General features: G+C 39.9%; 1 protein-coding gene across 9 annotated transcripts in view; it reads right to left on the bottom strand.

Moving 5' to 3' along the window:
• LOC147343084 (uncharacterized) overlaps positions 1–17005 on the bottom strand; it is a 282954-nt gene that overhangs the window by 122110 nt on the left and 143839 nt on the right. For 2 of the 9 annotated variants that reach the window (XR_015157010.1, XM_086382501.1), the window contains 2 exons: positions 5256–5359; positions 4410–4575 (listed from right to left, as the gene is read on the bottom strand). The exons of 3 other annotated variants lie outside the window; for them this stretch is intronic. Coding sequence is in view for 4 of the 6 variants with exons in the window: in XM_086382501.1 (XP_086238627.1) it covers positions 5291–5359 (69 nt within the window). In the remaining 2 variants the exon portion in view is untranslated. Of the gene's footprint in view, positions 1–4409; positions 4576–5255; positions 5364–17005 lie in introns of those variants that run through there. 4 more of the 9 variants (XM_086382495.1, XM_086382502.1, XM_086382498.1 and 1 more) reach the window with 3 other exon arrangements.

The following is a 17005-nucleotide window of genomic DNA, read 5'->3' as shown; positions in this document are numbered from 1 at the left end:
TTGCCGGGAGAAATATCAATAACCTTAGATATGCAGATGACACCACCCTTATGGCAAAAAGTGAAGAGGAACTCAAAAGCCTCTTGATGAAAGTGAAAGTGGAGAGTGAAAAAGTTGGCTTAAAGCTCAACATTCAGAAAACGAAGATCATGGCATCTGGTCCCATCACTTCATGGGAAATAGATAGGGAAACAGTATCAGACTTTATTTTGGGGGGGCTCCAAAATCACTGCAGATGGTGACTGCAGCCATGAAATTAAAAGACGCTTACTCCTTGGAAGGAAAGCTATGACCAACCTAGATAGCATATTCAAAAGCAGAGACATTACTTTGCCAACAAAGGTCCGTCTAGTCAAGGCTATGGTCTTTCCAGTGGGCTTGTATGGATGTGAGAGTTGGACTGTGAAGAAGGCTGAGCGCCAAAGAATTGATGCTTTTGAACTGTGGTGTTGGAGAAGACTCTTGAGAGTCCCTTGGACTGCAAGGAGATCCAACCAGTCCATCCTAAAAGAGATCAGTCTTGAGTGTTCATTCATTAGAAGGACTGATGCTGAGGCTAAAACTCCCATACTTTGGCCATCTCATGTGAATATTTGACTCATTGGAAAAGACCCTGATGCGGGGAGGGATTGGGGCAATAGAAGAAGGGGACACAGAGGATGGGATGGCTAGATGGCATCACCGACTCAATGCACATGAGTTTGGGTGAACTCTGGGAGTTGGTGATGGACAGGGAGGCCTGGCGTACTGCGATTCATGGGATCACAAAGACTCAGACACAACTGAACTGAACTGAACTGATGGGTATTTACTTTTTTTTTCCCACAATATTGTAGTGGGTTTTGCCATACATTCACATGAATCAGCCATGGGTTTACATGTGTTCCCCATCGTGAATCCCCTTCCCACCTCCCTCCCCATCCCATCCCTCTGGGTCATCCCAGTGCATCAGCCTTGAGTACTCTGTCTCATTTTAAAAGCAAATACTAACATATTGAGAACAATCTTAAAGATGAATGTGCTGAAATTATTTTCAGAAACTCAAGAGTTAGGAGCTATAAGAAGGGAAAGTCTCCAAATTGAAGAAACACTGCATGGTTTTACAGAAACAAACCAACAATATAAAGTCTTTATCAGAACTCCTCAAAATAATTCACTTTTAGCTTAAGGAAACAAATTCTATTGTACATTAAGATGAACTGAGATATTCTTAGATTATGTCCTCCAAACTCCTAATTATTAATTCATCATTTCAGTGGCACAGGTGGTAAAGAGCCACCTACCAACGCAGGAGATGTTAGAGACGTGGGTTTGATCCCTGGGTCAGGAAGATCCCATAGCGGAGGGGACAGCACCCCACTCCAGTATTCTTTCCTGGAGAATCCTATGGATGGAGGAGGAGGCTCAGTCCATAGGGTTGTAAACAGTGGGACATGACTGACGTGACTTAGCATGCATGCATTCACTTGGAACCATAATTTTACTCTTATGAAGTTAACACTGTGGCATGTCTCAGAATATAATGATCAACTGAATTCAGCATGCAACTTCACAGATCTGTGTGTGGTAGGGGGAAACCAATTTTAAACAGAAAATTACAACAGTACAATCAGATCTCTAACTGTAGGATGAGACTGTGCTGTGGGCACACAGAAGAAAAAGAGGCAAAGAGAGAACAGAAGAAGAACAAGTGGTATTTTAACTGAGCCTCCAAGACTGAGAGGAAATACATGAGACTTTACAGGTGAGACTAGAATGTTCTTTACAGACCAATTGTTTGGCTAGTGGGAAGGATGTATGCAAAGGTCCTGCAGCCTATGGTACATGTGTGTTTACTCACTTCAGTCATGTCCAACTCTGTGAGCCTAGGGACTGCAGCCCACCAACCTCCTCTCTCCAAGGATTTTCCAGGCAAGAATACTGGAATGGGTTGCCATGCCCTCCTCCAGGGATCTTCCTGACGCAGGGATTGAACCTGGGTTTCTTGCACTGCAGGCAGCTTCTTCACTGCTGAGCCACCACACAAGCCCAGCAGCCTATGGCAGCACAGGCTACATGGGAAACTTGGGTTGTGGTGGGGTGCGAAGGTGGCCGTCTTGTGCAGCGGCCTGCCCGATCAGTACGAGGCTGGTTTTTATTTCTCACTAATGGAACCGACAGCAGAGAATTCTCAACCTGTCTTTTACAGTGGAAGTGAGTGCCTGTCTACAACTCTGGCTGTTTTTGCCTCATTAGAATGTATTTTCTCCCTTGTACCTACACACACGCTAAAAATGCAATTCCTTTCCATTACTGCAAAATGACCGCTGCAGTTGACTTGAATGCTTTTTCCTCTGTGGGATGAAAGAAAGTTAATTGAGTTCCATGTTTATTGTCAGATAAATGACAACTTCTGACTGGGTGCTATTTGGAAATAGTGTTTCTTAATACTCATAAATAATTTACTCTACGCTTAATTCCTATGTTGCTTTTACAACAAAATCTTTCTCTGCAACATCTGTAATTTTACTCTTTAACCATTTTGTTTCTTTATATGTAGATTTATTAAACAAACTTCCAAAAGGAAGTAAGTGCATTCATTCATTTATTCAAAAACATCAAGCACTTACTACTTCTGGGAACAAACCTGGATGGCTCTGGTCATTACAATAATGCTCTATGCTGGAGAAAGCAAACTACAAAATCTGAGTGGCCTCACATAATGGGAAATTTGTTCTCTCTCATTTAACTCATGAGAGAGAGTCTCTCTCTCTCTCATTTAACTTAGGGCAGGAAGCACTTCAGGAATCCAGCTCCTCTAATCTTGTGGCTACACTTTCCTTAGGGTTCTTAAACCTTTCATCTGTAGGTGGTAGATGGGAAGAAGACAGGCTTTATCCCCTGGTAAGCCCATAAGCGGCTTAGCGCTTCCGCTCATATTCCACTAGTGGGAACTAGTCACATGGTCGCAGGCCGTTCAGGGCTGGGAAAGGGAGGAGGGTGAGGGCAGGCTGGGAAATGTAGTTCCTATCTGGGCAGCAGTTTCCAGCCACTGATTCGTATCACAGAGGCAGAATATGCATCTTTGAGGGATGTTAACCATTTCTGCCACTCTGCTGGAGATCCTGAGACTTGTTCTTATATATGGGAGAATCCCCAGGCAAAGAAGACTGAAAAAAATTAACATCTAACAAATTCTTTCCATCTCTGCTAGTTCACCCCTTCTGATGGGTATCTATGGAGGTATTTTCCAGGGACCTCGTTTTCTTTTTATCTGTTGATTTTGCCGCTGCTTCTGTTGTTTTTACCAGAGTAAGCAGGTGGAAGAGGTAACAGGGACCTTCTGCCTATTCTATGTTGTCACCTCACAGATCAGCCACAAGGTCAATGGCCCTCCTCTCTTGCTCCAAGCAGAAGGCCCACCTAGGTGTGGCCTGACCTCTAGACACCAGGCTGAAGGCAGTTCCCTGCGGCTTCTGAATCTGTTAGCAGCGCTATATGTGAGGGCTATGATCCACCACTTTTAGGTGAGTGAATTCAAGGTCTATTTTTGCTCCAATCTCCCCACCAGTTAAGTCAAAAGGTATAGGAATGAGGAGATGTTAATAGGATGCCCTCATTTTGACCTCAGCCACTTTCTCCAGTTCTGCTTTTCCAGGGAGCCCTGTATTTGGGGGATCATTGGGTTACCATTCATGAAACTCATGTACTGCTTCTCCTAGACTCCTTGGGTCTGTTCCCAGCCCAATGCGAGGGCTGATGAGGATCTGGAACCCATACCTTTCAACAGAGGTAAATAAATAAGAAGTTTAAAATAACCTTATTATATATTACTGTATACTCCAAATTCCAAAATATAATCAGTTATATAAACAGTACCAGCTCAAGGCATTTCTTTTTCTACCCCTTCCTTTTTCTTACCAAATAATTTCAACCACATAATTTGTCATTCATCTACTTCAGGGGAAGTAGAAAGACGACAGGGGAACTGTGAGATGTATGACCTATGGTTTCTGGATGTCAGTTCTAATATTTGGCGAAATCCCAGTTAGGATGTGACATTTGTCTTCAGCAGCAGTGATTCATCCCCCATGCTCTCTCGGAGGCAATGCATCATCCCTCCATCACAGAGCTAGACCTTTTCATATCATGGTGTATCCTGGAGCATCAATGCCCTTAAGCAAAATTCAAAAGCTGAACTCTTGCCTGGGGTGGCAGAAGGAGGAAGCAGATGGGACACTAAAAAACTACATCAAAGTTTTCCATATTCAGAGAAAATCTCATTATGGATGATCCCCTTCACTGAGCAGGAAGAGAAAGCTGGATTCTATTTCTCTATGCTAGGAGGGCTCTCAGAAGCAGATCTACACTTGTAAACAGAAAACCAAGCAATCAGACCACATTCACTATCTCAGACACCTCACATGCCGTGTTACTCACTCCTTTTATTCCAGCTTTTGCTGTGGCAACCAGCTAACCAGCTGTGCATGGGTGTGACCTGATAGCACCTTGCTCCGCTATATATGTGGCTTCTTGGCATCCGCTGGAATCTCCTCAGTCATTCTGACGCAAGTGCGCATCTGGGATAAAGACACCCTGGACCAACAGAAGTCCCTGAATAAACACTGTCCTCTTTCCTGTCTAGAGGGACATGCATGCTACCTGGATCCTCAGAGGGCTCTGAGCAGGACTGAGGTCCATTTGCCCACAGCAGTGGCCAAAAAACCTCCCCAGCTTCTCAATTACCTTCTTCACAGACTCTAACTCTTCTACTTTGGGTTCACTTTGCTAAATAAATAACCTCCACATAAGACCTGGACCCAGGCTCTATTTTATGGAGGGATACAGGCTAAAATACTAGCTTAATGAGCAGAGTTCTCTCTATTCCAGCAGATTTTTTTTAAAGGTATCTTGTTAGCTGATGATAAATATTGAGATGCTCTGATTACCGTGACAGCCTAACTATTAGCATAAACGTACCTATGCATAGTACCAATCAGAAAACTGACTCTAAAATGAAAACTGATGCTACTCTTGCTTACCATAGTGGCTGGAGGGGACTGGTGTGTACTCAAGACCTAATTCAGGGCCTGGTCTTCTCCCCTCCTCCAACTCACTCACCCAATCCCCACCCCAGGCAAGGATGACCTTTGGATGGGCAGACCTGTCCTATACGCTGCTCAGACTGTAGCCCAGCAGTTTGTTAGACAGGTGTGGAAAGCTACTTTCTTTCTCCTATTGGAGCAAACAAGGCAGCATGCATCCCCATAACTTACGGGCAGCTATCCCATGTTTGTGAAGCAAGCTGGCCTCAATCCAACACCGCAGGGAATACAGAAGAGCACCAGGCACTCCGTATCACTGAGCCATGGATGAATACCTGTCTGACACACCCATACTTTTTAGTTTTCAGTTGTAAAAACCAATAAAATTCCTATCACTGTTTGAGACAACATGGGTTTCCCATAACTTTCATATATACACATCTATATAAATATACACACACACATATATACAATCTAACTAATGGATTTCATTTAAAAGTCACGGCATTAGAATGGGTTTCAAAGTCTTTTCATCATACACGGTTATAATACAATTCAGACAGTTTCAGTCATCAGGAAAATAAATTTATGTTTCTATTTCAAAGTTACTAGACAAATGAAGTCTTGCTGGATAAGACCTAAGTATATAAGAACTTGCCATTTTTTTTAACCATAAGATCATTACCACCAATGATTGTTTCAAGAAAGATCATGAGTTTTCAAGCATTATGAAAAGCTTACATTCAAAAAAATGATATACATATTTACATAAAGGTCTCCTCATTATTGCTGCTATTTCTGCCAACCCCAAAGGATCACTGCCATCCATTCCTCTGCTGTTGGAACACTAACTCAGTCTGTGACACCTTCCCAGCGCCATCCTGAGTCTTAAACAGAACACTGACTGAAGAGAGCTGAATAAAAGAGCCTGGAGTTTACCTAGTTCATCTTTACCAAGCTAATGCTTTCAGAGTCAAACGACCTTGGCAAACTCATATCTTCATTCCTGGATTTTTTACAGACAACAATTTATAGTACTAAACCTGGAAGAAAAAAATCTGGAAGCTTACGAATTTATATCCTAAGCTTTACGAGATAAAGATAAGCAGAGCAGCAGTTGAAATTTGTTTCTTCAGAAGGTAGCAAGAATAGGGTTGGTTCAGAATACCCTCAGGAGTCCTGAGGCCAGCCCTCCCCATTACCTTATTGATGCTTTTATAGCTTTCATTTCTTAAATGTAGAATGTATTTGCAAAGTCACTACACACTCTATTTGTAGAGATAAAGAAAGCTACAGAGAGTCCCACTGTGACACAAACATGAAATGCAATGTCAGCTGGAGAAGCTGACAGGCCTTGCTGGAGCAATATGACCATGGGCTCTGAAGAATAGGAATTAAGGCAGGAGGGAAAGCTGGGGACATACTAGAAGGGCCAAGATGAGAGAAAGAGGGAGAAGACAGAGAAGGGAAGGGATACAGAGACAGGGAGGACTCGACTGGAAGAGTGTGTGTTCAAACCTAAAATCACAGAAAGCATTAAACTGTCTTCCTGTAAGGCAGGAAGAGAATATACGGTGAAGATTTGTTTCTATGCAGGACAAATAACATACAGTGATGTGTTACCAAATCAGGGGATAGAATCCATTTTCTTTTACTCTTTGCTAGGAAAACTTTAGTGGTTTCACATGGCCTATGACTTTAGGGACAAACACTAAAGTGATAAGACACTGAAAGAGTTTCATAATACATCTCCATTCTTCCTAAACACATGAATATCCCTTTACTCCCTACAACTGGATATCTGCTCTACTCCTACCACCAGTTCAGTTCAGGTCAGTCAGTTGCTCAGTCATGTCCGACTATTTGTGAGCCCATGGACTGCAGCATGCTAGGCTTCCCTGTCCATCACCAAATCCCAGGGTTTACTCAAACTCATATCCAATGACTTGGTGATGCCATCCAACCATCTCATCCTCTGTCGTCACCTTCACCTCCCACCTTTAATCTTTCTCAGCATCAGGGTCTTTTCAAATGAATTAGTTCTTCACATCAGGTGGTCAAAGTATTGGAGTTTCAGTTTCAGCATCAGTCTTTCCAATGAATATTCAGGACTGATTTCCTTTAGGATTGCCTGGTTTGATCTCCTTGCAGTCCAAGGGACTCTCTAGAGTCTTCTCCAACACCACAGTTCAAAAGCATCAATTCTTTGGCACTCAGCTTTCTTTATGGTCCAACTCTCACATCCATACATGACTACTGGAAAAATGATAGCCTTGACTCTTCAGACCTTTGTTGGCAAAGTAACGTCTCTGCTTTTTAATATGCTCTCTAGGTTGGTCATAACTTTCCTCCCAAGGAGTAAGTGTCTTTTAATTTCATGGCTGCAGTCACCATCTGCTGTGATTTTGGAGTCCCCAAAAATAAAGTCTGCCACTGTTTCCCTATTTGCCATGAAGTGATGGGACCAGATGCCATGATCTTAGTTTTCTAAATGTTGAGCTTTAAGCCAACTTTTTCACTCTCCTCTTTCACTTTCATCAAGAGGCTTTTGAGTTCCTCTTCACTTTCTGCCATAAGGGTGGTGTTATCTGCATATCTGAGGTTATTGATATTTCTCCTGGTGATCTTGATTCCAGTTTGTGCTTCATCCAGTCCAGCATTTCTCATGATGTACTCTGCATATAAGTTAAATAAACAGGGTGACAATATACAGCCTTGACGAACTCCTTTTCCTATTTGGAACCAGTCTGTTGTTCCATGTCCAGTTCTAACTGTTGCTTCCTGACCTGCATACAGATTTCTCAAGAGGCAGGCCAGGGGGTCTGGTATTCCCATCTCTTGAAGAATTCTCCACAGTTTATTGTGATCCATACAGTCAAAGACTTTGGTGTAGTCAATAAAGTAGGAAATAGATGCTTTTCTGGAGCTCTCTTGCTATTTTGATGATCCAGCGGATGTCGGCAATTTGATCTCTGGTTCCTCTGCCTTTTCTAAAACCAGCTTGAACATTTGGAAGTTCATGGTTCATGTACTGTTGAAGCCTGGCTTGGAGAATTTTGAGTATTACTTTACTAGCGTGTGAGATGAGTGCAATTGTGTGGCAGATTGAGCATTCTTTGACATTGCCTTTCCTTGGGATTGGAATGAAAACGGACCTTTTCCAGTCCTGTGGCCACTGCTGAGTTTTCCAAATTTGCTGGCATATTGAGTGCAGTCCTAACATATGATTCCTTTTTACATCCACAGAGTCATTTTACCACTTTACCTGTGTCTACACTGCTGCCTTTCCCGAGATCACCCTTCACTTTCTTCATACACATCTCCATGGAAATTCTCCTCAACCAACAGGACTCACCTCACCTTCCACCTCCTCCCAAAAGCCTTCCTTAACCACTCCAGCTTCAAATGACACCCCCATGTTCAGAAGACTGGCTAAACTCAGCCTGTATCATTCTCTTTCTGAAGCAATGTGGGGAATGAATGAAAAGTAAGTAAACTCTTTGCACCATTAATGTCCATTCTTAGTCACTCATTGCCTTGCTGTGATTATTTCATGCATAAATCTTTCTCTTTTCATACAAATTGCAGACTCTAAACAAGAACATAATAGATCTAACATCAGGAAAAAAAAAAAAACTTTTAATACTGGAAGTCTTCTGCACCTTTCCCTTCAATTGGATGGTATTTCTCTAGTTAAAAAAAAAAAAAAATCAAAGGAGAAAAGCGTTCTATATGAGAAATTCCTCTGTCTAAGCCTGTTTGTGGAATTCAGATTCTAGTAGATCCTCTGCTTTAAAGAATTATCTTATGCTTCAACTTTCAAGATACAGGAAGCAATTTCTGATAATCAAAGGAGAAGTTTATTCTACACTAGCACTCTTTCTAGAAGGTGAGACAAGTCCTGGTCTGATAAAAAGATTTCTGTCCACTGAACCATATGGAGCCAAAACTTGAAGCAGTATCATGTGAGAGCCGTCCCACTGATGTGACACTCTTTTGTGTTACATTGTTTTTAAATAGTGTTTGGAGATCCACATTCTTTGAGACTTAGAGTACCAGAAAAGCCCACTTAGAGAAAACTTATAATAGAAGACATATTTCACTGTGAATTTTATGATTAAAAAAGCTTCGAGGGAGACCAAGATGATGGAATAAAGGGACATGGAGCTGTCTTCCTCCCACATGGGCATGTGGGTGCTCAGTCGTGTCCAACTCTTTGCGACCCCATGGACTGTAGCCCACCAGGCTCCTCTGTCCATGGGATTCTACAGGCAAGAATACTGGAGCGGGTTGCCATTTCCTTCTCCAAGGGATCTTCCCGACCCAAGGATCAAACCTACATCTATGGCATCTCCTGCATTGGCAGGTGGATTCTTTACCACTGAGCTACTAGGGAAGCCTCCGTACTGTAATATTTACTACTAAAAAAAAAAAAATTCACATATAAATGGACCTGCACAGTTCAAACCCATGTTGTTCAAGGGTCAACTGCATTTTTCATGCTTGTTTTATACAACAAATTAAATATCTGCTTTCCATTTTGTACTGACAGCAAAAGCATGGATCCTAATTAGTAAGGAGAACAAAGAGGTGGATATTTTGAGCAGAAGGCGATGTTAATGATCTCTCGTCCAACTCTCTAATTTTTCATATAAGGAAAGATGTTCTCTGAGGTTCAGAGCTTTTATTATATATTTGTACGGTCTCTAAGCATTGTTTTTCTTAAAACTGAATGGAGATAAAAAAATATGGTGGCCACAAAGTGACTTAGCGCTATCTTTCTATAGGTTGGTGTCTCAGTGTAGCCAGAGTTCCACAGGCTGACTCCTGAACCTCTACAGGAAGCAAGCACTCAGGCCATGTATTTGGTCTGGGGACAATCAATCAAGCAGGATGGTTCCTCTGAACTGACCTGTAGTACTCTGTAGCAGTAGCAGTAAAGCCAGCGTGGCTGTAGCAGATCCCTAGCAGACAGCTGTCCTTCTTTTGCAATCTTCTTGGCTTCTCCATCATTTTTCTGGGCCCATTCAACTTTCTCTAGTAGATCACTAAGATTTCTTTTAATTGGAATATAATGTTTCCAAGGCTTTATAGTGCCATATAGAAATGTTCATAATAATAATAATAATAATACTAAACCTATTTTTCTAAACAGTCTTCTCTAAATAGAAAAGAAGGAAGAATCTGCAGGAAAGAGAAAATGGCAGTGGGAAAGTAAATCACTTGAATAAGTCAGTATACAGAATTTTTTTTAATTATTGTGAAAGTAATGATAACCACAATGAACAGCTAAAGGATAAACAAGAAGATGTAAAGAGACACCAAAATCATAAAACATGGATGAGGGGGATAAGAAAATGTAGAATTTTTTTAAAGAATGTATTTGAGTCTACAAGACTATCAGCCTAAAGCAAGCAGATACAGTAATAGGTTAGCATACCTGAAAAACAGGGTAAATACAAATCAAAAACATATAATATTTTTACAAAAAACAAAAAGAAGAGAATTCAAGCAAAAAAAAAAAAAATCATCAAACCACAGAAGGAAAAACAAAAGGAATGAAGAAGAATTACAAAATCAACTGGAAAACGAGGCTTACAATGGCAATAGATATTCACACATAGCTATAATAATTACCTTAAATGTCAATGGCCTAAATGCTCCAATCAAAAGACACAGAGTGGCAGACTGGATAATAAAACAAAAGTTTACAATATGCTGCCTATGAGGATGGAAAAAAAATATTTCAGGCAAATGGAAATGACAGGAAAGCAGGGGTAGCAATATTCATATCAGACAAAATAGACTTTGAAACAAAGGCCATAGAGATGGATAAAGAAGGACATTATATAAAGATAAAAGGACCAATTAAAGAAGAGAAGAGTATACTTATTAACATATGTCCACCCAAAAGGCACATTCAAATACATAAAACAACTACTAACAGACAAGAAGGGAGAAACTGAGAGGAATACAGTAATAGTAGAAGACTTTAACACCTCAACCACATCAAAGGATAGATCTTTCAGACAGAAAATCAATACAGCAACAGAAATCCTATGACACAATAAAACGGACTTTAACTGATATTTTCAGGACATTACATCAAAAAAAAAAAAAACCCAGAATGCACATTTCTTACAAGTGCACATGCAACATTCTCTAAGACAGACCACAGACTTGGACAGAAAACAAGCCTCAAAAAATTTAAGAGGCTAGAAATTATTTCAAGCCTCTTTCATAATGACAACATGAAACTGGAAATCAACCATGGAAAGAGAAATAAGGGAAAAAAAAGATTACATGGAGTCTGAACAGCATGCTACAAAAAAAAGGGGGGTCAACAAAGAAATCAGAGGAAATTAAAAAATACACTGAAACAAATGACAAAAAAAAAAAACAACAAAGATACAAATTCTAGGGGATGCAGCAAAAGCAGTCCTATAAAGGAAGTTCACAGTAATACAAGCCTTCCCCTCAAAACAAGGAAATCTCAAATAGACAACTTAACCTGCCACCTAAAAGAATTAGATAAAGAATAAATAAACACAAATTCATCAGAAGGAGGAAATAGAGATTTTTTAAATATAAAAAAATTAATAAAACCAAGATCTGGAATGTGGTTAGTCACTCAGTCGTGTCCAACTCTTTGCGACCCCATGGACTGTAGCCCACCAGGCTCCTTTGTCCGTGGGATTCTCCAGGCAAGAATACTGGAGTGGGTTGCCATTTCCTTCTGCAAAGATCTGGAAAGGGTAAACAAAATTGACAAACATCTGGCCAGGCTCACCAAAAGGAAAAGAGAGAGAACCCAAATAGACAAAATAGGAAATAAAGGAGAAGAAATAACTGATACTTCAGAAATACAAAAAATCCTGAGAATACTGTGAACAATTATATGCCAACCAACTGGATAACCTAGAAGAAATGGACAAGTTTTTAGAAACACAGTCCACCAAAACTGAATCAAGAAGAAATAGATAATTTGAACAAACCAATCACTAGAAGTAAAATAGAAACTGTAATTTTAATAACTCACTACAAACAAAAGTCCAATACCAGATGGCTTCACTGGGGAATTCTACCAAACATACAAAGAAGAACTTATACTGATTCTTCTCAAACTCTTCCAAAAGATTGAAGAGGAGGGAATTCCTCCAAATTTTTTCCATGAAGTCACCATCACCCTGATACCAAAACTAAAAAAAGATGCTACCAAAAATTACAAGCCAATATCTTTGAAGAATACAGATGAAAACATTCTCAACAAAATACTAGCAAAACGAATACAACACATTAAAAAAAAATACACCACAATCAAGTTAGAATCATCCCAAGGTCACAAGGATGGTTCAACATATGCAAATCAATCAAGGTGCTATATATACCACATTAACAAAAGCACATGATCATCTCAACAGACGCAAAAAAAAAAAAAAAAAAGCGTTTGATAAAATTCAACATCCATTCATGATAAAAACTCTTACCAAAGTTGGTTCAGAGGGAATATATCTCAACATAATAAGAGCTATTTATGACAAACCCATAATCAACATAATACTCAGCAGTGAAAACCTGAAAGCCTTCCCTGTAAAACAAGAAACAAGGTAAGGATGCCCACTCTCACTTTTTCTATTCAATATAATATTGGAAGTTGTAGCCACAGCAATCAAACAAGGGAAGGAAATAAAAGGTATCCAAACTGGAAGAGAAGAGGTAAAATTGTCATTATATGCAGATGACATGATACTGTATACAGAGAACCCTGAAGACTCCACACAAAAACTGCTAGAAGTGATAAATGAATTCAGCATGGTAACAAGATATAAGATTAACATACAGAAATCTGTCGACTTTCTTTACACCAACAAATATCAGAAAAGGAAAGGTTTAAAAAATCCCTTTTAAAATTGGATCAAAAAGAATAAAATACTTAGGAATAAACCTCACCTAGGGTGTGAAAAATTTACATGTTGAGAACTATAAAACACTGATAAAGGAAACTGAAGCTGATTCAAGGAAATGGAAAGATATCCTGTGCTGTTGGATGGGAAGAATCAACATTGCTAAAATGGCCATACTAGCCAAAACAATCTACTGATTTAATGCAACCCCTATCAAATTACCCATGACATTTAAAAAATTTTATTTTTAATTGGAGGCTAATTGCTTTACAATGTTGTGTTGGTTTCTGCCATAAAACATGAATCAGCCATAAGTATACACATTTCCCTCCCTCTTGAGCCTCCCTCCCACTCCCCATCCAATCCTCTAGGTTGTCACAGAGTACAGGGCTGGGCTCCCTGTGTTATACAGCAACTTCCCTTCAGCTATCTATTTTACATATGTAATGTATATGTTTCAATGCTACTCTCTCAATGCATTGCACTCTCTTCTTCCCCTGTGCATCCACTAGTCTGTTGTCTATGTCTGCATCTCTATTCCTGCTCTGCATATAGGTTCATCAGTATCATTTTTCTAGATTTCAAATATATGCATTAATACACGATATTTGTTTTTCTCTTTCTGACTGACTTCACTCTGTATAGCAGGCTTTGTGTTCATCCACCTCACTAAAATTCACTCAAATTCATTCCTTTTTATGGATGAGTAATATTTCATTATATATATGCACTACAACATTTTTATCCATTCATCTTTCGACAGACTTCTAGGTTGCTTCCATGTCCTGGCTGTTATAAATACTGCAACAATACCAAAATGACGTTTTTCACAGATCTAGAACAAATGATCCTATAATTTAAATGGAACCACAAAAGACAGAATTGGCAAAGCAATCCTGAGGGAAAAGAACAGTGTTGGGGACATAACCCTCCCACACTTTAGCACAAAGCTACAGTCATCAGAACAGCAAAGTATTGGCACAGAAAGAGACACGGGGATCAGTGAAACAGTATAGAGAGCTCAGAAATAAACCCACACACCTAGGGTCAATCTTAGGCAAAGGAGACAAGAATAAACAATGGAGAAAAGCCAGTCTCTTCAACAAATGCTGTTGGAAAAGCTATACAGCTGTATGTAAATCAATGAAGTTAGAACACTTTCACACCATACAGAAAAAGAAACTCAAACTGGCTTAACAACTTAAATATAAGACAGGACACCATAAAACCCCTAGAGGAGAATATAGGCAAAAAATCATCTGACGTAAATCATACCAATGTTTTCCTAGATCAGTATCCCAAGGCAACAGAAGTAATAGTAAAAATAAACAAATAGGACCTAATCAAAATTACAAGCTTCTGCACAGAAAAGGAAACCATAAACAAAATGAAAAGAAACCTACAGAATGGGAGAAAATATTTGCAAATCATGTGACCTGCCAGGGATTAATTTCCAAATATATAAACAGTTCATAAACTAAATAACAAAATACAAACAATCTAGTCAAACAATGGACAGAAAAACTAAACAGACATTTCTCTAAAGAAAACATATGGATGGCCAACAGGCACATGAAAAGATGCTCAACATCGCTAATTATCATAGAAATGCAAGTGAAAATTACAATGAAGGATCACCTCACCCAGACCAGAATGGCCATCATTAAAAACTCTACAAATAATAAATGCTGAAGAGGGTGTAGAGAAAAGGGAACTCTCCTATGCTGTTGATGAGAATGTAAATTGGTGCAGCCAACTATAGTAAGAACAGTAAGGAGGGTCCTTAAAACACTAAAAATAGAATCATTATATGATCCAGAAATCTCACTCCTGGGCATATATCTAGAAAAAACTCTAACTGGAAAAGATACATCCATCCCAAAGCTCACAGCAGCACTATTTACAACAGCCAAGACATGGAAGCATCAACAGAGGAACGGATAAACATGTGGTGCATATATACAAAGGAATATTACTCAGCCATAAAAAAGAATGAAAATGCCATTTGTAACAATATGGATAGACCTACAGATGGTCAACACCAAAATCAGATTGATTATATTCTTTGCAGCCAAAGATGGAGAAGCTCTATTCAGTCAACAAAAACAAGACCAGGAGCTGACTGTGGCTCAGATCATAAACTCCTTATTGCCAAATTCAGACTGAAATTGAAGAAAGTAGGGAAAACCACTAGACCATTCAGGTATGACCTAAATCAAATCCCTTATGATTATACAGAGGAAGTGAGAAATAGATTTAAAGGACTAGATCTGATAAATTGAGTACCTGATGAACTATGGACTGAGGTTCGTGACATTGTACAGGAGACAGGGATCAAGACCATCCCCATGGAAAAGAAATGCAAAAAAGCAAAATGGCTGCCTGAGGAGGGCTTACAAATAGCTGTGAAAAGAAGAGAAGTGAAAAGCAAAAAGAAAAGGAAAGATATAAGCATCTGAATGCAGAGTTCCAAAGAATAGCAAGAAGAGATAAGAAAGCCTTCCTCAGCGGTCAATGCAAAGAAATAGAGGAAAACAACAGAATGGGAAAGACTAGAGATCTCTTCAAGAAAATTAGAGATACCAAGGGAACATTTCATGCAAAGATGGGCTTGATAAAGGACAGAAATGGTATGGACTTAACAGAAGCAGAAGATATTAACAAGAGATGGCAAGAATACACAGAAGAACTGTACAAAAAAGATCTTCACGACCCAGATAATCACAATGGTGTGATCACTCACCTAGAGCCAGACATCCTGGAATGTGAAGTCAAGTGGGCCTTAGAAAGCATCACTACAAAGAAAGCTAGTGGAGGTGATAGAATTCCAGTTGAGCTATTTCAAATCCTGAAAGATGATGCTGTGAAAGTGCTTCACTCAATATGCCAGCAAATTTGGAAAACTCAGCAGTGGCCACAGGACTGGAAAAGGTCAGTTTTCATTCCAATCCCAAAGGAAGGCAATGCCAAAGAATGCTCAAACTACCGCACAATTGCACTCATCTCACACGCTAGTAAAGTAATGCTCAAAATTCTCCAAGCCAGGCTCCAGCAATATGTGAACCGTGAACTTCCAGATGTTTAAGCTGGTTTTACAAAAGGCGGAGGAACCAGAGATCAAACTGACAACATCCGCTGGATCATGGAAAAAGCAAGAGGGTTCCAGAAAAACATCTATTTCTGCTTTATTGACTATGCCAAAACCTTTGACTGTGTGGGTCACAATAAACTGTGGAAAATTCTGAGAGAGATGGCAATACGAGACCACCTGACCTGCCTCTTGAGAAACCTATATGCAGTTTAGGAAGCAACTGTTAGAACTGGACATGAAACAGACTGGTTCCAAATAGGAAAAGGAGTACATCAAGGCTATATATTGTCACCCTGCTTATTTAACTTATATGCAGAGTACATCATGAGAAACGCTGGGCTGTAGAAGCACAAACTGGAATCAAGATTGCCGGGAGAAATATCAATAACCTCAGATATGCAGATGACACCACCCTTATGGCAGAAAGTGAAGAGGAACTCAAAAGCCTCTTGATGAAAGTGAAAGTGAAGAGTGAAACAGTTGGCTTAAAGCTCAACATTCAGAAAACGAAGATCATGGCATCTGGTCCCATCACTTCATGGGAAATAGATGGGGAAACAGTAGAAATAGTGTCAGACTTTATTTTTCTGGGCTCCAAAATCACTGCAGATGGTGACTGCAGCCATGAAATTAAAAGATGCTTACTCCTTGGAAGGAAAGTTATGACCAACCTAGATAGCATATTCAAAAGCAGAGACATGACTTTGCCAACAAAGGTCCATCTAGTCAAGGCTATGGTTTTTCCTGTGGTCATGTATGGATGTGAGAGTTGGACTGTGAAGAAAGCTGAGCACCGAAGAATTGATGCTTTTGAACTGTGGTGTTGGAGAAGACTCTTGAGAGTCCCTTGGACTGCAAGGAGGTCCAACCAGTCCATTCTGAAGGAGATCAGCCCTGGGATTTCTTTGGAAGGAATGATGCTAAAGCTGAAACTCCAGTACTTTGGCCACCTCATGTGAAGAGCTGACTCATTGGAAAAGACTCTG

The sequence above is a fragment of the Bos grunniens genome, chromosome 28 (genome assembly GCF_055505025.1).
Source record: "Bos grunniens cultivar Pamir isolate PY7600 chromosome 28, Bosgru_T2T1.0, whole genome shotgun sequence".
Taxonomy (NCBI): domain Eukaryota; kingdom Metazoa; phylum Chordata; class Mammalia; order Artiodactyla; family Bovidae; genus Bos; species Bos grunniens.
This window is presented reverse-complemented; position numbering and strand designations above follow the sequence as displayed.